Raw genomic sequence first — 24723 nt, forward strand, 5'->3', positions numbered from 1 at the left:
ACATAGTAAGCAGCAAAATGACGTACTTCAGTTACACAACTCTATGACCTTAAAGCAATACCTGCTTAGTTGTTGAATAAAACCAAAATTAGGAGATCTATTTCTCTAGAATGATGGGATTGGTAAGTTGAATTTTGTCCATGAGGACCACATCTGTGACAGCAAGACAGTTGAATATATGTCTAGCTAAAGGAGAATTGTCAATCATAAGGATAATGAATTACCTTGTAAAATAATGGATGGATGGATATATTACAAACAAAAAAAGCTTTTTCTCTTACGTAAACAGCACAGGAAAAATACTGTCTGCGAAAGCTGGTTGTAAGTTTTGGCACATGTTGTCAACATGTTTTCTTTAGAGATGTTTGTTTTGATAACGCTTTGAAGAAAACTTATAACTAATCTTATTTTTAAAAACTGAACAAAAGCATAGACCTGATGTCTGACTTGTTTGAGTTGATCCTTCATTGCAGAGCACATTAAAGCATTGTGCAAAGTGTCAGCTCACATGAGCAAATGTCACAATACTTCACGTATTTGTCTAGCATACTGTATACTGAGAGCACACATGTTCAACTATCTGTACTGGGATTTATCATCTACATCTATATTTATTCTTAGGATGTAGATTTACGTAAATGCTCATCCAAACACTCAGTCCTTGTGAAAAAAAAACGTGAATGCTGTCAGTGAAGGAATTCAGCATATCACATATCTCATTAGGGAATATGTGCATGTGCAGCAATCCACCTACTAGACCATCTGGGACGCTGATTTACCCTTGCACTGCAAGACTAATATTTGGGCTAATTAGCAACTGGAGGAACAAGAGGAAGGGGAAGGCGTTTGGGATGCATGTAGGAAAATTGCTTTGTCTGCTCAATTAAAATCTCTCAAAACAGGACGAATAGCTCCATGCTTCTTGTCTGAAGCTCCACCTCCTGTTCCTTCCAATCGTTGCTGTCATCCACCTCAGCCATATGCAGTAGCTGTATTTTGCCACCGGGTGGTACACCATGCATGGCTAAGTGAGAGCTGGGGTAATTTTTCTGACAGCTCCTCAGCCTGCTGGTGCCTGCTTCATCCTACCAGTGCAGAGGCAATCTGGAGCCATCAAAACAGCTGGCAGCGCGCCAGGGCCCATCCGTCCCACTGCTCCCACTCACACTCTCACTAATGCCGATCTTACACAAAAGAACACAGACAGCCAAAGAATGAAAGTTGGACAGACAAGCAGAGATGTCAGAAGACTTTCAAGTGTTGAGAGAAATGACAGAAGGTCAAAATAGAGGAAATTTCAGAAGCTTCGAGTGCAAAGCTTGTTGAATTGACTGTTTTCTTTTTCTGATTTTAGACAAAGCATTTTACATGTATTTAAATCCAAGAACAATTTCAGGAAAATGACATTTTCTTTCTTGACCAATTTCTTTGTTAAATAATTCCTGTCGGCTAGAATAGAAATACATGTAAAAACTGTATGAATAAACATAACTGGCAACATCTTTATAAGACAGGATTTTTATCTTTGCAGTTTCTCAATAGAAATAATGTTATTTGCAAATTAAACAGAATTTGATCTTGAGGAAAAACTATATTAATGAATATCAATAGGAATTTAAGTGACTCCTAAGCAAAGAAAAGGTCAAATTAGACAAATTATTGTCTTGAACCGTAGAAAACAGTAAGAAACAATAAGAAAAAATACCATGTATTCTCATATTGTTATAAGGCAATCCTATTAAGATGCAAAATTAAAACATAAAAAGTAAACGTCTGACTTCATTGCAATCTTAGACTACTACTTTCTTAGTATTAAGCTGAATAACCAAAGAGTTGGTACAAGTCGCATTGTTAAAATGTTTATGAATTTTCATAATTTTTTATTTCAAATTATTGCAAAGACTGTAACCACAAAACTATCACTAAAGATCAGGGAGTGTAAGAAGAAGTCACGAAGTCTACTTTTACTGTGTGTATAATGTGTAAGGTTTGATTGGACCAGTAGTGTGAACACATAAATCTGTATAAAAATCTGAAAAAAACATGCTTAAAAATATCAACTGTTTTAGGCCTCCCACTTTTAAAATTGTAAGTTGGAGGAACACGTTTAATGTTCTGAGAGGCAGCAATTCAACTCGCTGCTTCCCACAGAAATAATTTCTGCAGGGTCAGGGGTAACTCTGCGTTAGCCATTACATAGGAGTCTAATATTTAGCTGTATTGTCCCATTTCTCTTTTCTGGAGGAGACACACATAAGTATTCTGCACAGGGGCTGGTCATGAATGAATAGTTTGATGAGGCTAATGGCTGGCAGACGACAGCCAATTTAAGGGCTGGTGTGCATGACGTGACCAGCAGTGTCTCAGTGGTGCATCAGTCACCTATCACTCAACATGGTCCCCGCATCAGCCAAAAAAGATTCCTGACTCATTCTGTTGGCATATTTTCTGGGTCTCTATACTCAATAGTACTGTATGTTATTCCTTATTTATTTTCTGTATTCGATTTGGTGATGTTTAGTCCATCAGACAAAGTAACCACCTGAATGACTGGCTTTTGAAATTCAAGATGAACTTAAAACATTAGCCTGTTTAATAATAAGCTACTTATGTATTGTCAATATTCACTACACAACTGCTATCTGTTGCCTTTAAAATTACCTTGATTCTTGGAATAGATGCAACAAAGTTTTGAAAACATTTAAGGTTTTGAAGACGGTTCATATATGAAGATAGCATCAGCTGCTGGAGCTTTTGGCTAGACTTCGAGATTAGAAACCCCCCTTTCCATCACATTCCAAGATGCTCTACTGGCATGATGGGGTCCAGTGACTGTGGAAGCCGTAGGAGTCCAGTGAATTCATTGTGATATTCACAAAACCAGTTTGAGATAATAATAGTTTTGTGATATGGTGCATTATCCTACTCAAAGTAGCCATTAGAAAATGGGTACAATTTGGCCATAAAGAATAGTAAAAACTTGCCCCTCATCAGTCTCTACAATACATGGCAGGGGCAGATGCATAATTTTTTTGTCAAATTCTAACCTTACCACCTGAAAGTTGAACAATTAATTGAGACTAATTGCACCATGCAAGGTGCAATTCCCATATCTGTTGTTCAACCTCCATGAGACTGGGTGAATTATAGCCTCACTTTGCCATTCTTAGTGGCACCTGGTGTGATCTTCAGTCACTGTAGCCCATATGTTTCAGGGTTCAACGTATTTTGCCTTCAGATGTGAAGGCACCTTGGTTTAACAAATGGTTATTTAAGCAGTTACTGCCAATCTATCATCGCTAGCCATTCTTCATGTTAACTGTTGTGTTCAGAAAATACAACAGATACTGCATGTTTCAGATGTGGTCCTCATGGACAGTTTTGGCAAATCTTTATAAACTGAAAGATATTGTGAATGAAAAAACCTCAGTGGATCACCGGTTTCTGAAATAATAAGATCAGCTGCAATGCATTTCCTATTTCTTCATTCTGATGCATGATTTCAACTTGAACAAGTTATTTTCAGCACATGAAGATTCCTAAATGTACTCAACTGCTGTTATATATTTGTCTGCCTTTCTGCAGCTATAAAATAATTATTAGTGCTTTTCTCTTCCTTTTGTGGTTTTGTGTACATGAATAATTATTTATTGCCAAGTGAAAATCTGGTTCGGAGAATTTCCCATGCAGTCACATTCATGACGTACAGAAATACAAATGTTTTTGCAGGTGAATAAAACTGAATAGTTGCGATTTTATCTCAAGATGTGTCCCATTAGGTTTTCATGCTTTGCAATACCAAAGAATTCACAACCAAAGAATACACTTGTCAGTTATATGGATAAAGACTATCTCAACTGAGGATTCCAAAGTTATAAAGGTTACGAGAAAGAAAACTCCTACCTCTTTCACAGGAGCGTCCCAAGTATCCAGTTCCAGAGCAGTCGCAGACATAGCGGTTCCAGCCCTCTCTGCAGACCCCATTGTTTTGGCAGGGGTTGCTCAAGCACTGCTTAGGAGGCTCTTTAGAGCATGAGGGTTTGACCCCAGCAGCCTTCTGGATCTCTGCAAGACGTCGCACATCCTTACTCTGTCCATCGATAAATAAATCTCGAATGCAGCCCACATAGCCATAGTTGAGCAATGCTGTCCACACCTCAGTGGGGAACACGAGGCCCATCTTGTTCTCTGGCAGACCCCCAAGGTACAGATTGTCATCCAAGTCCAAGATCTCACTTTCTCCAGGGGCTGTGTAAGCAGTACGAAGGGTATTGATAGAGATAGTACCTAAAAAGAAAGCAATAAAAAGATACAGTTGTATGAATAAAACCTGTTATACAAGGCTATGTATCAGATTATAACATATATTGATGTCTTTAGAAGCAAAAAAGCAGTTTGCTCAAGATGCAAACTTACAAGGAATGCCTGTTTCAACCCAGTTTAATGAAGAAATTAGCTTAATTAGGGTTATATATCTGTACAGGGTCAGGATTGTCTTCATTTAGAATGAGGGATGACTGTTGATAAAAGTTATTAATCACAGGCCGCTGGTCAATTAGAAATCTAATCCGGGATCCCTGAGAGTATCCTCTCCATTTTCCTTGGATTTCCCCTAATAAATCTTCTTTATCTATAAAGCAGTGGTCATAAAAAGAAAAGTAAGGAAAAGAAAAATCATCACCCTCTTTATCATTGCAGACGTCCTCTACCACCACCCTGTCCAAAAAAGTGGGGGTGGGGGACAACATCGTAACCATCTTTTTGAACTTGATTAACAGACTGCAGGCTGAGGTTTTTTCACCCTGTCTGTGCCTCTCCAACACATAAACCTGCAGTGGGAGTTTGTGTGTTTCTTGGCCATGATTTATCACTCTCATTCAGGTTTAATTCTCGATCTGGAGCACCGTAAACAACAGCGGACATGACTGGACTGTAAAGCTTCAAAAAGGGAAGGCCTTACTGTGGGACTCAGACCGAGTGATTAATTTGTATATGGATCTGTCACTCTGAGCGTAGGACCCATTGTGGACTTTAATTAATGGCGGCTGCCTCGTCTGCCCGCATCCACATCGAGTAATCCATACACTGTGCTGCCGAAGATCAGCACAAGTATTGGTAGAGAAAAAAGTAGGCTAAGGATGCTCGAAACTACAACTGCCATAAAGTTATAATTTACATTTTGAGTGGCGGAGGCATGCCTTGGCAGATATGAAAGAGCTATTAGCAGACTGCTTCGGGCTAAATGGCAAGACTCCAGTGTGTGTGATAGGACCACAGCTTCAGATGACTTTTCAAGTCAAACTGCTTGTGCTTGGAAACAAGCCCTTAGCCACACATACATTTTCAATACAGCTAGTTGACATAATTAAAAATAATAATTAGACATTAACATGGACTTTTCACATTTCATTACAATTGTTAGCATGTTTGTCTGTATAAATCACAATTATGTAATTAATGCATTTCATTTATTTTTGTTCTTTTGTCATTGCAATGTTTTTCAAAAATTTTATCCAACAGAAATTAAACTCTTTAGAAATAAAATATATGCTAATAATCTTGATTATGCATGCACTTTATAGTCAAGGTGATTCAGCCTACTTCGAAAAATGCATGAGAGAGAGACAGCTAAATACCTAGTGCACAATGATTAACCTGGTGCACAGTAACATGTTCCAGCTCTCTTCTCAGGGTCTTGGCCCCAGGCATCTGTTCCAAGCACTTTCCTGCCATCACCCACTGCCCCTGCTCTCTCCAGCACCAGCTGTTGAGACTTCTAAGCTCTGCACACTTGGCATGGGCCACCCGTCATGCAGCCAGAACAGCTCCCTTCAGGTTACAGCTAACGAGCTCACTACATCAAACTCATTAGTGAGAAAACTTTTCCCAGACTGCAGGTGCCCAGCTGAAGAATAAACATCACTACGATCAGGATGAATTGTGACATGAGTGTCTGCACTCTCAGTTTTGACATATCTCACCCTGTGGAAATCGGAAGTGATTTGGATGATTGGTCTGTGAATAATACATGTACAAAGTAAATACTGAAGGGGTCATTATCAAGCTAATAGTCCTGTATCGTAATTGGGCCACATCTATACTTACTGTAAGTCTCACAATCACTTACATTCATAGGCAGCAAGCTAAGAAATTGTGTTCTTAGAATATACTGTTCTAAACTGATCTTGGCTTAAGCTGATGCAAGTGGAAGATGGATGCCATCATCACTGAGGCCTCAGACTGGTCTGCTCACTTGTCATAGTCCTCCAAGGAATTGTGTAAACATAGTCAAACTATGTTATGTCTGAAGCCACACTAGAATCCTATGGAGACATGAGCCAGTGTCTGGCATGAACCATGGGAAGCGCAACACATATATAAAGACTGAAGAACAGGAAGCGTTTCTGATATTAGCAGCCAAAATGGGTATGTGAGACCGATTTATTTGAGCAAATCTATTAATGGATGTAAAAGAGTAATAGGTGATTAATATGGTGACTTAATGACAAACACATACAGAAATAATATGGCTGCAAAAGTAGCTGTGCACTTAGTTCAGGACTTTAACTGGACCATTTTAAGATGTGGATATGCTTAGATCTAAACTAGGTGTGTCCGGTTCCACTCATTAAGGCATTCTGCCCTACTGATCAAAGATGTGACCTTACTTCAACAAAGCTGATTCCAATGTCAAAATTACACTCTTAGCTTGGCACCTGCCTCTGCTCAAGAATCACTCATGCTATTTAAGTGTGCTCAATCAGTACAATATCTGAATCTGAACATGTAGGACACTGCTGGAGACTGTCTTTGTAAACTATGGATCTTAACAATGGTTGCAGGATAATAAGGCTACTATCCTGTTGGAAAATAAACTTCTGCCCCAGTTTCATGTCTTCAGTTTTTCTTTCAGAATTCCTCTGTATTGAGCAACATTCATCCTCCAATGGTCTCTGACTAGTTTCTCTGACTACTGATTAGGTGAGTTAAGGCAATCGGTTGCACTTGATTATATTAAGGACACGTTTCTATTTCTCTTTATATATATCTCTCTCTCACATTCTCGGCTAGTCCGCAAGGAGCACTTTATTACCAAACTGTATCACAGGGGTCCAAAAGACAGCTCAGATCCCTCTCATACCTTCTGCATCAGCAGACTGGCTGAACTTGGCATGAGATCCTGTAACCCCACTCACACATCCCCAAAACATGTTAGACAGGGGATTACTGCAATCCAGTTAGGGCGGTACAGCCAAGTCTCCCTGATGTGATTGGATTCTCAGCGGGAAAAGAAGCCAGTAAGGTGGCTGTGAGGATGAAGAAAGTGTTGACTACATTTCTGCTTGGTCTGTATCTGTTCCTTTACTCTTTGTGGGCATGTTTCAGTTTGAAGCAGTGGTGTGTCTGTGTGTCCTCAGTTGAATCTCTATGTAAGGTCCCCAGTGAGAAACCCCAAGTACTTCCAGCCAAGAAGCCCTTACTTAAAAGCACAGCGTCTTGTAGAATTACTAACGCAATGAGGTTAGAGTATGACTTTAAAAAGCAGACGTCTATGTGCCATCTTCCCATTGGAAGAAGCCAGTAAATCAAATTGGGAAGAGATCATTATTTGTAAAAGTCACAGTTGCTGGAAATGTTGTTCATAAAGGACTAAGGTGTGAATACTTGATTCAGGTAGTGTATGCTTGGTAGTGTGTATTGATAAAACACAGTACATAGATGACAAGCTTTGTGCATTGTGCTTTCAAGAGACTTAAATAATAATACTAAATTATTTTCTTAAGTTTTAAAATTATCTATGTACAGTCAAATATCAAAAAGCACATGATAGGGACACTGCAGTATAAAGGATGGCTAGCCCTTAAGAATAAGAGTAAGGACAGGGAATTTATTAAGTTTTACATGCGACTCTCAAAGGATGGCAAATATTTTATATACCGGCTAGGATAGGCCTTTCTGTCTGAAGGAGTGGGAGTTATGTTACTGTTATGCTATGAAATTGTTGTGTTGTTTTTGTTGTGACGGCATTTCTGGATTTAGGAAGGTTCTTGATTGTGATCATCTGTGGCCTCTTGACATGTTGGTCATCAGAAAATTTGAAGGAGAAGTTCATGGCAAAGCTACTACCTAATAGTGGCCACATCAGGCTGGCAGTACTCCAAGTTGTCACACTTTGTACCATTTTGGAACCATGGCTATTAAGCAGATTAGATTTCCACCACTGCTCTGGCTGCAACAAGAAACATTTTAGCAGCAATTAAAATTAAGAATTTATGGACAAAAAAGCAGACGTCTATTTGCCGGTTTGGTTCCGATTGGATGAAGCCAATAAATCAAATTAGGAAGAGATCATTCTCAATTTGAATGAGCTTCCATACTCCACTGGGAGTATGGAGTATGTATGTGCATACACCTCCAAATTGCAAATACATCCCAGAGCAGATGTAATACCTCTGATGGCAGCACTATGATGATTTTAAAAAAGCAGAAGGGGGAGAAGTATGTGGCGAGTACTAATATCACAGTAGGCTCATGCTCACCTTCATAGTGAAATGAGGTTTTTGGTCCTACTTTAACAGTCTTGGACAGGTTGGAGTCTGTGGGCAGTCTTAATCTGATGTAAAACTATGATATTTGTACCTAATTTAGCCATTATGTTTGTATGCTTTGGATTTATGTCTCTATTGCAAAAAGTCTTTTTATGTCCCCTTTACACTCTATGGTATGAACACGTTGCTACCAGACTTGAAGGGAAGAAGAACAGTTACTCTGAAATGTCATTAGTGTACAGCTCAGCACTGTGCAGCAACTGTCTTAGTCCTGGGAGAGACCACCTCCTGTTTCCATGGAAACTTAGGCAGAGTAGACAGAGAGAGCGGTGAGTAAAGAGAACTTGACGAGAGGGCTTGAGGTTGTGTGTGGATGTGTTAGAGTAAGTGGGGGTGAGTAAGTATGTGGGGTTGGATGATAGGAGGGTACTATACAGATAATGAACACAATCTAATTTAGCAAGACATTGTTTCTTATAGTTTGGTCTACCGTAACTAAATGTTGGAGATTTATGTTTTCAGCAAAGTCAGTTTTCTCTATCCTGTAAAATGAAAATAAAAACACTTAGTGACTACTTTTAATAACATCCAAACAAATTGGAGTTGAATATATATTTAATTTTCAGAAAAATCTAGATGCTTAATTTGACTAACACATATATTAATGTTAAATAATAGATGATCATGATTTTGACTGTTTGAAAGCTCAATTTATAACTGCAACCAAATATTGCTTTGGGGGATAATGAAACAGTTTAATCTAATTTCCACCTCTTGAGATGGAGAGGAAAACATGGTCAAAGGGCATATCTAATTTGCAGCATGACATTGCTAGACCCTGGCTTTAAGCTCACACTAACAAATTGCTGTTTCAATAAGCAACTCAACATAGATTAGAGTGAGGTAGCCACAGTCTTAGAGGACATGTTGGGCAAAAAGTTATTCTGCTTCAAACTCATGCCTGGGATCTCAGCATTGATTGACTGAAGTTGAATTACTGATCTCAAAACTATGCATTTCAGATATATTGAAAAGAATACAATAAGCTTTCAGTGAAAACTTAAGACAATGAAAGATGATGCATATTTTTCTTTTTTGCTAAAAATAATACAAAGCTAATCCACAAGTAGCACTTTGTGCCAGGTAAAAAAAAAAAAATCAAAAAAGTGAACAGCTGAGCTTTCGCTCAACGTTTCAAATAAACTCAAAAGGTTGCTCAATCAGGATATTTTCACCCTCAAATGTAATTGAAGATCAGGTATTTGCCAATATTAAGAGCTGAATTAGAATGAATAAAGATGTTTAAAGACAAATCTAATTCAGACTAGTGTTCCAGTTGAGCTTTCCACAGCTCTGACCTAAGGCAGCTGTCTGGGGGTATTACAGAAGTGTACTAAGATTTATGGAAAGTTCTTTCACTTAAGTTCATACATCACTTAGTGCCTTCTACATGTTTAAGTTTACAAGTTAAATTTTGCATAATTTTAGATGTCCAATTAGTAATATTGAATAGTTTACAGGTTTTCCCCACCAATATTTTTTGTCTAATTTGAAATTTCTTTACATACAGACTATACATCCTTTAAACGTCTTGAAAATTACCTGATCTTCCATCTCGCTGGAAGTCCACATGGTACCATTCACCATCATTGACTTTTTTATTGACTGCTTTGGTCTTCGTGGTTCCAGAGCCCATATCTAACAGCAAGTACAGATGGCCGTCCAGCATCTCAATGGCGAAGAAGTCCACTTTAAGAGTTTGGGGTGTCTTGGAGTCCTTTGGTTGTTGTTTGGACTTGCCATGACTGAAAAGTAGAAGGCCGTTGGGTTCGGTGGTGCGAAAGTCAAAGGAGATGGACCCAGTCTTTTTGGCGTTCCATTTGTTGAGAATAATATACGACTCGGGTGTTTCAAATGTGATGGGGTCCAAAGTGGCTACATTCTCACACTTAAAGGCCACAGTGCCATGGATTTTCATCTTGGGGTCATCCTGCTTAGCCAGCCTAGACAACTCAAGCCTCACATCGTTGTTTTTATAAACAACCTGAAGAGGAGAAGGAGAGAATAAAATAAAATTATTTTTCACAGTCATAAATGATATACAGTACAGCCTTGTAAAATGCAACAGTATGCAATAACTAATCAGCAGTTATCCATGTAGAATCCCTGATGACAGGTGATATTTGCCCCCAAAATTGGTCAGGTTTGTCAAACTGTATCTATAACTAAGGAGCTTTGCCTACATAGAACCAAATGTGTCACACTTCTCTATACTTTCTATGACTTCACAACAAGTGCACACTACAGTGTATGCTGACTGGCGGGAGGGAAAAAAGCAATACATCTATTTTGATTTTTACTACCGGAAAAACAAGTGAAGTTCTCAGTTTACAAAGCAACTTTGATAATGGTTTAGAGGGGAAATGTAGGTAAAATATCTTTAGAGTGCATGTGAGAATTGCGAGGAAAGGGATAAATCTAAACTACAGTCTTGTTCACAGGTCTTGTGTAAAATGGTGATTAAAGCCCTGGTTGGAGCTGTAATTATAAAAAAAGTGGGCAGATGATGGATATGCCTTTCAAAAAATGAGTGCATGAGCTTACTCATCCACTCTGCAGCACTCAGTATCTTGCACTCAATTTAGAAAATTGATTAGGTAAAGATTTCTACAGATTTTAATTCTGCAAACTCTAGACAGTATTTGTTTCAGGTAATGCTCTCAGACAATATGACCCAGACCAGGTGTAGCATCAGTGGGACATGTCTCATGAAGTTCTTTTGTATGAAAAAATTAGAATGGAATTGTGACCACTAGCTGTTGTAGAAAGAGGGTAGGAACTCAATGTCATTCATTTTTAATGCCAGCTTTAACTTATTTAGGGTTACTGGGGTCATTTTAAAATGTAATTTTACTAAGTGTAAATAACTCTAAGGTGTACATATTGATTATGTCACTTGTAAATGAAGTTTTAAACACATTGTAACAATGTTGGGTGTTATAATTATGCAATACTCTGTACAAGGCTAAATCTTTAAATCCCAATAAAATACATTGACAATTGTGGCTGTAATGTGACAAAATATAAAAAAATGTTTTGTGGTTGTGAATACATTTGCAAGACATTGCATGTATTAGTAGTTACATTGGCTTATGAATGTGATCTTTTATTTTATTTTAAACAAGTTTAGAATGTGAGGTTAAATGTCTCATGAAGTTCTTTTGTAAATGTCAGTGATTGTTTCTGAATAAAATAACCGCTGATATCCATCAGAACATTATACTGTGAACTAAGTAGGTAACCACAGTCTGTTTAGTTACACACTCAGTGGCACATTAATGTAATTGGCAACAGTCTTGAAATAAATAAATAAAATAAAACACACAGCCACCACCTCGTAATTATCCAATTTCCATGTCTGCTGCAATTATGCAGCTGCCATTGCAGGAATCTGTGTAGTTATGAGTAATATCCATATGAGAAACTAATTAACATTTAGACAAATGTCAAAATGATTAATTAAAACATCAATGTGGTTTTCCTCTTTTCACCTCAAAGAAATAGACACACAATCTTAAATGTGTGTCAATCAGTTTGCAAATCAAACATTCGGAGTAGTAGAAATTTATTGTGGAGGAAACAAAACTAATGAAACTATAGAAGGAGAAAAAAACACCAACACATTCCTTTTTTTGCAAAAGATATGAACTACAAACTAAAAGAGAATTTGTATTCCATCTATATTTGGGTCAAATCAGATAAACCTTACTTTAAAGAAAAAAAAATAGCCTTGCTATTGTATTTCTTGGTATGGAAAAGCTTCACATGAAATTGAGGACACATCCAATGGGATTACATTGGCATACTTGGAGATGTTTATTACCATCTCATATATACTCTGCTTAACATTTAAGGAAGATGTAGTTTGAAACTGTGGATCAGAATTATTTAAGATCATGCTTGGATTTACAGAAAAGCTAAGAGACTCACTGTTGTGGAGTGCTGAACTGCATGAAAACTAGCAAATTGATAATGTAAGGTCTTTATTCTCACATATGTACCCTTATTTCTTATTTTGTACATCTCAGTGTGTTCTTGACTTAAATGGATTTTTTTTTTTTTACAATTAAAGAAAAGTAAATAGAAATAGAAAGGTCATCTTACCAGAACATCATATCTAAAGAAAGAATGTAGAAAGGAGTAAAGGGATAAAGGATAATATCTCAGCCAGCTAGACTGGAGTCCCTGAGACAAAGTTGGAACAGATAAACCCAATAAACCCAAATCAATTTTTTAAAGTTAAGACAAAGGGCATCTTTCAAAGTTAAAGAAGCTTTGGTCAGAGCTATGCTTTGGCTCTGCACTAGTAGGGCTGCACTAATTTGTCATCAAACCACAGTTGTGACAACTGAGCTATTACTGCACCACCGTTTGTTTTGCCATCAGAACCAATAGGGAAGGCATAGCAGCTCAGGCTAGAATCTGCACACAAACACTGCAACAAAGTCCCATGGGGACACACCATCAATCAGGGAGTAGAGCACATGCTGGTAAACTGCTTCTCATATGCCATTACAACATACTCAGAGGCTGACCTGTGATGGGGCACCTGTGTAATTCCACAGTATCAGCTGAGATGAAGCTTACCAGTGTAGTAAAATGGCAAGGAATATATCAGTCAATTACCTACAAGCTGCATTACAGTTTCATGAAATATTTGCATACTATTTTGTATGTATTCCAGATAAGCAGGTTAATTGTTTGATCTAATTGGAGAAAAAATAAATGTATTGCTTTATAAACTTAATTTTTATATCCTTTTGTAATGTGACATTTTTGAGGAACATGGCTGCTTTAAAGCAGCACAGTCATTATAAATAACAGTCTTCTCTAGTCCTCAAACCTTTACCTTATAGAAGATGTAGAAGGCATACGAGAGTTTGAGAGCCAGCTTAGTTGCTTCATTGCCTCATAAATAAAGGAGCTACAGATACAGCTGGGTGGGAGATTCAGGTACTTTAAAATTAGAAATGAGCACAGTGAGTCCTTTCTAATAGCTGCTAATCCACTAATCATTTTATACACCCTGTAATGAGCTCTCATTTCCTCTCTCACTTTTATGACTCTGGCACCATAAAACACAAGTTAACATATAACAATGCATTTTCTGACAAAGGACAAACCAGCAGATGATTTTGCATTAATTGTTCTGTCAAATTATACTCAAGATTCCACTGTCCACCAGAACTTGCCTGACATTTGATTGTAAACTTTGAAGTTGCTGTGAACAGATCTCAGATAACCTCATCAAAAACATCACTGAGATCGAGACTGCTTTTCTGGGAAAACCCAAACGTCACTCCTTATCAGCATCCTCAATTTTGTGCAGAGTTGGTAGTCTCTTTACTTCATGTGGTAAACAAGAACCCCATGAAAAGTGAGGGAACCTGGGACATAATCCTATGTTTTCAGGATCTCTTCTAGAGATGCTGTGGGAACAGGACTTGACATTCTAGCAAACTCTACAAACTGAACATCGAAAGCAAAATCACCAGACTGCTTCACACTTTTCTGCCACAAGCTGTTGAGATGCTGCTCTGCTGTTAAGATTGTGCATTTTATAAGTTGCATGTTTTTTAAACAAATTCTGCTTTCTTTTATGTATTTATTTAAGATTATGTTGGGGTTTTTTCACACCAGAATGTTACATATCCCAGAGAAACAATGTCTTGTTTTGCTATATGCTATTGAGTATATTGTTAACTGTATTTAATTTTATTGTCTTCATGATTTGAGTTACTAACTAGTAAATAGTCACAATACCCTGGACATATACCATTCTCAATTTAGTTCTTATTACAGTTCCATTTATGCTCATCAGATACCTTTATAAGTCACATCTTGTACCAGACTGGACCCCTTTTCACCTTCAAAATGGCCCTAATTCGTCATGCCATGGATTCATAGACTTGCCACTGTAGTCCCCTGTTTCAGAGTTTGTTGTCTTGTGTCTCCTGGATGGTAGTCTGTATACTTTTACCTATAAGTAGTGGTTATTTAAGCTTCCATTTCCATTTTATCATTTTGAACCAGTTAGCCCTTTCTCCTCTGACTAGGGCACATCTTTATCCACACAACCTCAACCTGCAGGATATTTTCTCTTCTCTGAAATGGCCGAATGCAAATATCCCAGTCCATTTTCTGAAATACCAAGACCTGGTTGTCAGGCATCAACAACCACATCACGTTCAAAGCCACTTAAAACCCATTTCTTTCTTATTCTAATGCTCAGTTCAAACTTCATGAACTTGCCCTCACCATAGTTAGATAAATAAATGCACTGAGCTACTGCGCTGTAATTGGCTTATTTGCTATTTGTGTCAACAAGCAATTGGACAGGTTTGCCTGTTCTAGCGGCTACTCAGTGCAATTTATTTTTGTATGTAATGTCTTCAAAATGCTTGTCAATTTATTGACCGGCTCTTGTGCTGCAGTCTTATTCGGTTGTAATGATTATGATAAAATGCACAGATTTAAAAGGCAAAATTGAATCACTGATGCAAAAGCAGAAATTTGGTTTACCCTTCTTCTCATTCATAGTTGCATGCTACATGTAAAAGATTGTGAGCAGTTCAGTATAAGCATTAGAGTTAAAGGAGAAATTTTCTATGTTTCTTACAATGACCACACCCAAGATGAGACCAGTCTTGTTGTCAGCACGTCCTAAGAGACAACTAGGAAAGCCTTGGTAACAACAAGATTTCTAATGACTTGCACATAGCTGGTGTGTAATTTAGACAGTCGGCTAAACAAACTGACTTCAGATCTTCCTGAGATATTGTTGACACTGATAGCTTAGGGTTAAGGCATAATACCATATATTGACATGACAGGATTAGGAAAATAGCCAAGAAAATATGCCTTTTGGAATTAGGAAATTACTTAACTGACAATTTTGCATTACATAATAATGCCATCAAAAGATTCAGTTGCTGTTGAGGAAAATACACCAGATCAAAAAGTATTAACTTGAAATAAGCAAACTTAGGTAGGGTATAAAGTAAGGACTGTATCCTGTGAGTCACCTGGTAAAGAAATTACCTCTTCTTTACTTCTCACTTCATCTCTGGAAGATAAATTGCACACAATACAAAGGCTTTTTTGGCAGAGCAAAAGATAAAGAACAAGTGACAAAATGTAAAATGTCCTCAGGGTTATGAACTAGATTAGATAGCTGTGAACACATCTTTTGAAAGAAAATACATTAGCCAGCCTCTTTATCAGATATATTTGTTCAATTAATTGTTAGCACAAATAACAAATCAGATCCAAAATAATGCATTTAGGCATTAGATCTGGTTGAGACAACATGCAAAAGTAGTTAATAGTTCACAGCTGACATATACTGGTAGATTTTAATGCAAAACCCACTTTCACATTTACAAGGAGTGACTTAAAAAACAGAAAAAAATCCAGTTGGCAGAACTTTTGCTCATTAAAATGGTTTGCTGATGTCACAGGTCAAAGAAGAATGGGCAGACTGTTTCAAAATGACTGAAAACTGTAATTAAAATGTCCACTTGTTAAAAACCAATACATGCAGAATCTCTGAAAGCAAAAGTCAAACCCTGAAGCAGATGCACTACAGCAGCAGAAAACCAGACTAGGTTCAATGAGTTCAATTTCAGCTGTAAAATTCATATGATTGGTTGTACATTTGGCACAAACATGCTGGGGTTATCAACTTTTATAAAAATATATATGTTTTATGTATTTGTTAAAATCATCATTATGTTGTGACAGCATAATATAAGAGCTCATTTGTGAAAAATATGAGCTCCAGATAAACAGCTTTCCTGCAATGGTAAATTGTTTCTCCGACATTAGAAGATTTAGCATGGCATACCTGAGGATGGCAGCCTTCCTGCTGCCTCTTACTGATTGTGCATTTCTTTAAACGGCAATGGTAGCAATGGGAGGAGGTGGAAGAGCTCAATCTTGAAGTAATTTGTCTCAAAAATGAGACAAATTACCCGTTTCATATTATAGAATTTCAACAAATATGTAAAAAACTATTTTCTTAAAAATAAGAGTCACATATCCCAGCTTTAAAGACAAGAACAATTCTGCCTTTTATCAATATTTCAGGCTGATGTAATGACATGGGGTTTGATTCTTGGGACATTTTCAGTGCTTTAATATTATTTGAGTATTATGAACACAATGAACTCATTTTCTGATAGCTACTTCCAGCAGGTTAATGTGTATCATGCAACACAACTCAAAGCATTTTAAACAGATTTCTTAAACACCACTGAACTTCAATGACCTCAGTCTAATTCAGTAGCACAGCAGAGTTGCATCATCGATAGCTAACATATCTGTAACAACTGCTTGAAGCTACCATGTCAATGTAGAGCAAAATCTGAGTAGAATCTTGACCATGACATAAGGCTGTTCTAAATATAAAATTGGGTTCAACCTGGTAAATGCAAGGAGTGAAGTGTTTGGTGACAAAATGTTGTTTATATTTGCAGTATTTGTGTCACATTTCTAGCACTCGGAAGGCAAATTTCAGTTGACACCAAATAAAACTCAGATAGAACAAGTCTGAATGAAGACAGGGTCTCAGTCGGTTGTTCTGAGCTCATATCCAAATAGAGGTGTGGAAGTGAGAGCTGCCCAACTGCTCATGAAAATTCAACTCCCTCATCTCTGGATCACCGTTTCTCTTTGATGTGCACCTGATGGACCCGCTGGAGAACGGAGCTGAATTCCACTTTAAGACAGAGCTCAGTGCATGTCTGTAAGTTGGTACTTTTTGTGTTTAAAACATTGAATGTGCACAGAAGAAACAGAATCTGCAAAAAATTGATCATAAAAAGTTTGCATCAAAATATAAGAGAGAAAGAGATGCCAACTAAAAGAGAGTGTTCAGAAAGAGGCAGGGTCAGTGTGTGGGTGTGAAGAGCCGGTTCTGGTGTCCTGAGGTGAAGACAGCTGTACATCCCATACACCCACCAGTCTTAAGAGTTCACAGAGAAGCGGTGTTTACCTCCTTGAGGCAACCCATGAAGTTGTTGCTAACTGGAGATCCAGGAAGGTCTGCTGTACTCGGGCTTCCTCCAACATAGAAAAAGTCGTCTGAGCCTAGCATGGTATAGTCTTCCTGGGTGTATCCTGTAGTGGTCAGAATCCCGTCTACGGATATGGTTACCTACACAACAAAGCACAGGGAAAGGACACGCTATAGGGAGCCAGCCTAAATTATGCATTGTTATTCCCTTTCTTTCGTTTGTCAATGACATATTTCCCATTTTTATATTCCCAAACCCATTTTCATGTCTGTTTAAATGTCGTTTTTTCTTGTTTTCTTATTATTTTGTCCAGTTTGATTAGTTGGAACCAAAACTGTTTTGGTTATATAGTTAGTAAACTATCCATACTACAGTGTTAGTATTGACTTTAATGCAACTTAAAAATACTTTAGCAGACACAAAAATGGTGTTAGTAAAGTGCTATCTAGGTTAGTTCAACTGTTATTTTAAATTAGTACATTTAGTACTTACATAAATTAGATCATAACGTGCTACTATGTTAGAAAGGGAGTACATGCAATCACCTTTTTAGAGTAGGAAAAAGGTTGGGGCATTAAAAACATGCATGTATTTGTCTTTTCTTTTTGTTTACAAGTAATCAAAAAGAAATGATTCCCAAATGCTTTATTTGGATACTGAATCATAATGTCTTATGCTTGCCACAGGGTCACTCACATGCAAAAGCTTGTGGAAAAAGTTTATGAGCACTGCCAAATCACAAAACGAAATAATAAAGCACCAGAGAAGAAATGACAAACACAGCTCAAGTGTTACATTCATGTTGGCAAATGTGCAGTTTGACATTTCCAACATGTAAGTTGAAGAAGATGACATGCAAAGTGGATGGGGATACAACTGGCTGAGCCACAGAGCATCAGTCCAGCCAGACAGGAGGGCGTCCTCATTATTAACCACAGCTTGTTGCAAATAGCTCGAAAATGATGCTCCTAAAAAAAGAGTGGGTGAAACAGAAGTGGACAGAAAACAGGTGGAATAAACAGAGTGAAAACCAATAAATGAACCAAAAAATATAAATAAAAGGATTTGAAAAGTAAGCAGAAGAGTACCAACCGCAATTTCCCTTATTTTGTAAATGACGTCTACAGTAAAAAAAAAAAAGAAAGAAAAGAAACACACGGCAAACCCAAACTAAGAAACAATTAGAATGATATCTACCGAACAATGTAGTTTGTTTACCATAGCGTGTCCAATGCCTGAGTGCTTTGTGGAAAAGGGGGGAGAAAGGAAATTAAAAACTGTGAACAGAATAACGACTGTTACTCAAATAATATATGATGGTCAATACTGTTAGTACATTGGTAAACGACAAAACCCATACTGGTTAGTAGAATGGCACATTCCATGAATGATGTTAGTTTGTTTCCAAAGCATGTTAGTGACATAGAGGAAAGAAAAAGGGGCAAAATAAGTGTAACAAGAAAAAAGCTGACCAAGAAAAATAGGAAGAACGCTCCCCAAGAGGAGCCATAGCTGAACCAGTGACTCCCTGAGATTGTCTTGATATAGTTGCACCATTTTCTGTGTGTGCCCAAATAGCTAAACTGCAGAAAAAGGCTTTTGAGCCAAAGATCTAACAAAAGGTTGTGATTGAAAGATATTGTATGGTTTATAAAAAAGAACGCCTAAAGCACATCAATTGACCCTCTTTAAGCGTTTCCATGTTCAAAATATTTATGAAAACCTTATTGTTTTTTTTTTTCTTTATTATTTATTTGCATTTTAATGTTGTTGTTGTTCAGTCTTCAGCAATTTTCCAATCCAGCGCATCAGACTTTCTGGCACTCACTCAATACGTTACCTTTCATTTGGTCTTACTGATGAACTTTAGGATCACTTTACTGCAATGAGACAAAGAAAAGAGGACCTGACAAGAAATGAGGAGGATGGCTATTCTGATCCCCCATACAGCATGCACTCAGTATGCTCGGTTTTCCTTTTAAATCTGAATGCAGTGAATGTTCAAGTAGGAAAACAGCAGATATTTGCCAATAACCAGAGTGCTGAGTCTGCAAACTAAGCATTTTAAATGCTGAGGTGAAGATAAACATTTCACAGCAAGGGAGCAGGAACAAATCTAGAGATATTTTCCCCCTGGTGTTTATCTAATAATTGGTAACTAGAAAAAAAATACACAGTTCTGTTTACCAGTAGCTGAATAGTTTAGCAATAAGTTCTGATTGATAAAATCACAAACAGCGCAAATGATTTGACTTGTATTATGGTGATTACACAGGTTATGTCCCAATAATCCAATAAAACTGCTCATGTATAAACAAAGACAATTTCTTGAATGTTTCTACATGGTGGTATCATTGTAATATTTTTTCCTGCCTTTTTGTCAGTCTGTTTGGTCCCATTATTCAGATGTACATCATGGGTCCTCTCTCTACAGAAGCAAAGACTAATTTCTATTCTATTTAAAAATCAAAAACACATTACACAAGAATCCTTTGTTAAAATGGAAATACCCTGTTGTACCTTGGTAATACCTACTCATCCATAATACTAGAATTTTATAGATGAGTAGGAGGGGGGGAAATACATGGTCAACAAAGCCTACTGACAACCAATTATGAAAATGAAAAAGTAGGGTTTATAGGGTTGCAGTATTGAAAGTGTTTACCCAGGTGTTCTTCTGAGTTTTCCTCTCTAGACACCTATGAAATTGACTAATTCTCATTGAGATCATATCCCAAATCCCTCCTGAATGCTCTAAGTAGTATCTCTCAGAGAAATAATTAGACACAAGAACACTGTACAAGTAATATTTTTTAAACCCATATCCTTACGGACTTACTCAGCTGACATAAAAAGAAAAAGGGTAGATGAGTTTCTCAACTAAACTTTTATCTCTAAGTTGGTCAGGGATCCAACAGACTGACAGTGTGTTGAAGCACAGAATCTGAAGGCTACTGGGTCATTTCTCAAAGCAGAAAGAAATTGGGGAATTTTAACAAACCTTTAGGTCAATAGACATTTAGTTGAGTGAGAGAACAGACTCAAAGGGATTCGTCATTGTTCAAGATCCACCAAATTTAACTGTACAATGAACTATCCAAGACTCGGTTGTTGCTTGGAGTACTTTAGTCAATGTAAGCAAATGCCCAGTTATTAACTTTAAAGAGACATAACCATAACTGAACTGCAGTCTTAATTCAAATCTAGATGTCCCTGCTCTCTTGTGGCGCTGTTAAGGTCTCCACCATAACACCATGATTAAATTAAGCAACCCAATTGTTTTGAGGAAAATGTCTTTTGTGATGGCAATGATCTCAGTGCATTTGTTAATTAATTTAGTTCATCGCTTCATCACCATTTGTACTGTTACCTGACGTAGATTCCTTGTAACTTTGACATCATGCCACTCATTGTCATTAAATTTCCCATTGACTGGCTCCACAAGAGCTTCAAAGGCTCCAGACCCCAAATTAATGACGAGTGACACAGCCCCATTTTTCAGCGCCAGGTTGACGTAATCAGCAGATTTGCCCGTGTGCAGCATTAGTCCATTCCTCTGTAGGGTTTTGAATGACAACGTGATTTCATCACTGCTGCTTTGAATAGGGTTCAAGGACAAGTCGTAGCAGAAGAACTCAGATCCTTTGAAGGTTGCAACATACTCTTCTTTTCCTGGGGAGACAAGAGAAAGAGAAATGCGTTTCATCAATGTTGTGGCCTCTTAGGGGCTTATTGGGAAGCTGCCTAAAAAGGACGAAATGCCTCAAAAAGTTGTAGAGGGACATGTACAACAAAACAGATTATTATTTTAGTGAGCTATCTTTAATTTCAGCACTGCTTTTTTCAATATAGCAAAGCTGATGTATTCCCATGCAGCAGTGATTTGTCATCACAATTAACCTGTAAGAAGCTTGAGATAAATCGTCACATAAAATTTCTCTTTCTAATGCTGAAAACCAGCATTAGAAAATATATCAGCAAAAAATGTGTCCTTATGTAGCCTCAAAAAGAAACCAAATTCTCTTTTTTCAACGGTTACTGATAAAGAACAAGAACAAGTAGCGGTTATTTTTCTACGATTAAATCATCAGAAAGCTATAATTTAGCATGTTTCCTTATTGTCATTGTCCATGTGATACATGGACAATGACAAAAATTAGGTTTATCTGATTGTCTATGTGATACATGGACAATCAGATAAACCTAATTTTACCTGATTGTTCAAATATTTAGAATTGAGAAACCTTGAACAACACTCAGCTATGTTGAACTGTTTGCATTAATGTGTTATTCAGGCCAGATAATCTGAAAACAAACCTGGATTTTTTATATAACTGCAGTTGCGTAGAATAAATGTTTAGCAACAGGAGTGGCTGAATAACACATCTACAAAGTACAGGTTGTCATTACAATCATTCTTCCTCTCAAATGAAACACAGCGGGAGGAAGACATTATTTCTAAAAATTATAAACTTCTAGTAGGAGTATAAAGGGTAAAAATAAATAAAAATGCAAAAAGTGATTTTTCAAAACTACACACAGATACAAAGATATGACCATTGTACATAACCTCCTTTCAAGTTAATTTGGGGAAATAAAACTATACTAGGGAGTTGTACAGCCTTAAGGTGATATGCAGTAACCTGCCCATTTGCTGTGCCTTCAGCAATTATCCAGGTGACTTCTAAAGGTAGTTCATGAACTGGATTTTATTTAAGTATATTCAACTAATAGGGGCCATACTTAAAGGCATGCCACATGTCTCAGTTTTTGTATAATCATGCATCATTTCCCTTACACTTTACATCTACTGTATGAACTACTTTGTGTTGTTCTGTCACAAAAAAAGAAAATCCCATGAAAAGGTATTGTGGTTTGTAACTACAATGTGACAAAATGTGAAACTATTTAAAGGGTATGAATATGCTATAGTGCAAGTCAATGTTTATAATTGACAAAAAGCTAATAGAATAAACTCAGCTAAATCTGCTGTCACAAACATTTTCAATAGAAACCTATAAAACACTGCCTAAGTTGGTCACTTATGTTTCTCAGTAAACCCAAACAAATCAGCACTCATCAGCCATCAGTCATGATGGCATTTAACAAGAAAGTGACAAAAATAGCCCTGAGAAAACATTAACACTGTGATGTATAAACAAAACAAAGAGGCAACAAGCGTCAGTGGGCGATGCGTGCAAGCAGCCATTAGAGAGCATTTAAAAACAAGTTTAGACAAATAACAAGCCATTAAAGTCACAAGCAGAAAGAAAAACCACCAAAACACAAATGGGCCAAAGCATTCAATTATCATAGATGGGGTTGTTCATTTATGTATGCACACAAACGAAACACTGACACACACACGCAAATTCACCCCTACATGCTTACAGGGGCATCCAGGCATGGATGCAACAATGTAAGAAATAAAAGGGGTTGCTGTCCACAACAATTTGTCACCTCATTGATTTCCCCTTAAAGGAGCTATAGTGCACCTCTGGGAAAACTACAAGGGGCTGTAATTGAAGCTGACTGGATCTGAACAGTCTTTGGTCATTCCCTCAGTGTCTGAGACCCCTATAAGTGAAAATGAGAGAACTCTACCCTCCTCACAAAACCCACATATCACAGTGAGCACATAACAAATAGAGCCAATAGTTTGAGGTCATTCCTATCTCGTGACACACAACCCCAATAACTGCAAATCACAGGGAATTCCCTTAACCACCAGACAGGGACCTGTGTTTTCAAGAAATGTAAAATTAGATATTAAAACGTTTGGGGTTTAGCCAAGAGGACATTTTTCAGCAAGAATCAGCATATTTCACACATTGTTTAAATAGAACAATATCATAAATGACAATTGTACGGAAATGAATTTCTGTGCTAATTATTATGTCTCCATTTTTTTTATAACTCGTGCAAACTCTATGACACAAATTCTATTTTGCCAACAGAACAAAACTATATTAAGGTCAAATTAGATCATTTTCTTGAAAATGTCTGTGGCAGACTCAAAAAGCCTCAAGGCCTTTGGAAGCATTTCACCATGAAGCTTTCAGCCAAGTCAAGTGTCAGATTCTGGCTGTAATTCTTGTTAGCCTTGAACAGCAAACAGCTCATATGCATGCTGCTGGCTTCTTATAACATTCTCTCCTTGTCTGGATCAAACACAACCAAACATAAAGCCATTTTTAAAACATAACTTAACAACAAAGTGAAAATATCGCTAATCTTCAATAACTACTTCTATGAGAATGTCTTTTTTGGCAGTGACAAGGTCTCAAAATAAAAAGAATGTAATTGCTAATTGAGCCATGAGTCTCATGTACTGGGGACAGCAGTACTTGTGCCATGGGGCTCTAGGGATGAAAGGGTGAAAGGTTTACAAATAAAACAGCAGGATTTAATACAATGCAGGCCACACCTGGGCATTTTGTCATAAAAGGGTTAAAAAAAAAAAACTAATTTGGAATGCAGTCACTCTAAATCTAATCTGTTTACACAATTATATATATTTCATCAACATTCTTGTACACATTACTTGAGTACAGTTTTCTAGACAGCACATTTCTGATTTCCCAGGTTCAGATATTTTTTTTTTCACAGACGAAAACAACATTCAGGATTCAGTATTGAATCTTGAATTTACATAACCGCGACCCTGTTTCAGATCAGATCAAACACTACTGTCATATCAAAGCTGTAGTGATCCATCTGGCCATTAGATTTTTGTGATCCATTAGTGCCCCAAGTGGTTAGTTGATTATTAGCTGAATTATAAAGAAAGTTTCACTTTCACTTTTAAAGCATTTGAAATCCTCAGGAGAGGGAATCTTCAAGAGCACAGATCACAGATAAAGCTTCAGCATGGTATTGCATGAGCCTAAGTGATAATATTATTAGTTAATTTGTATAATAGTTGTCTGTCAGTTCTGTAAATATTGCAGTGTTGCCAGACAATATGTATAACATTTGGGAGCTAAAAGGAAATGTTTTGACATTTCCAAAAGAATAAGTCCAAGTATGGCCTAGCAGGTATTCAAATGATGTATGCTACATTATCAAATGTGGAAAAGAGAGGGTGGGGCTTTATT

The 24723-nt window shown here is 37.2% G+C and overlaps 1 protein-coding gene across 28 annotated transcripts in view; it reads right to left on the reverse strand.

Moving 5' to 3' along the window:
* LOC116712528 (neurexin-1a) overlaps nucleotides 1-24723 on the reverse strand; it is a 281475-nt gene that overhangs the window by 169373 nt on the left and 87379 nt on the right. For 21 of the 28 annotated variants that reach the window (XM_032552315.1, XM_032552326.1, XM_032552306.1 and 18 more), the window contains 5 exons: nucleotides 20997-21298; nucleotides 18845-18868; nucleotides 17605-17766; nucleotides 10152-10593; nucleotides 3904-4287 (listed from right to left, as the gene is read on the reverse strand). In XM_032552315.1, the coding sequence (XP_032408206.1) occupies nucleotides 3904-4287; nucleotides 10152-10593; nucleotides 17605-17766; nucleotides 18845-18868; nucleotides 20997-21298 (1314 nt within the window). The remainder of the gene's footprint in view (nucleotides 1-3903; nucleotides 4288-10151; nucleotides 10594-17604; nucleotides 17767-18844; nucleotides 18869-20996; nucleotides 21299-24723) is intronic. The other 7 variants (XM_032552330.1, XM_032552328.1, XM_032552324.1 and 4 more) reach the window with 1 other exon arrangement.

The sequence above is a fragment of the Xiphophorus hellerii genome, chromosome 22 (genome assembly GCF_003331165.1).
Source record: "Xiphophorus hellerii strain 12219 chromosome 22, Xiphophorus_hellerii-4.1, whole genome shotgun sequence".
NCBI classification, from domain to species: Eukaryota; Metazoa; Chordata; class Actinopteri; order Cyprinodontiformes; family Poeciliidae; genus Xiphophorus; species Xiphophorus hellerii.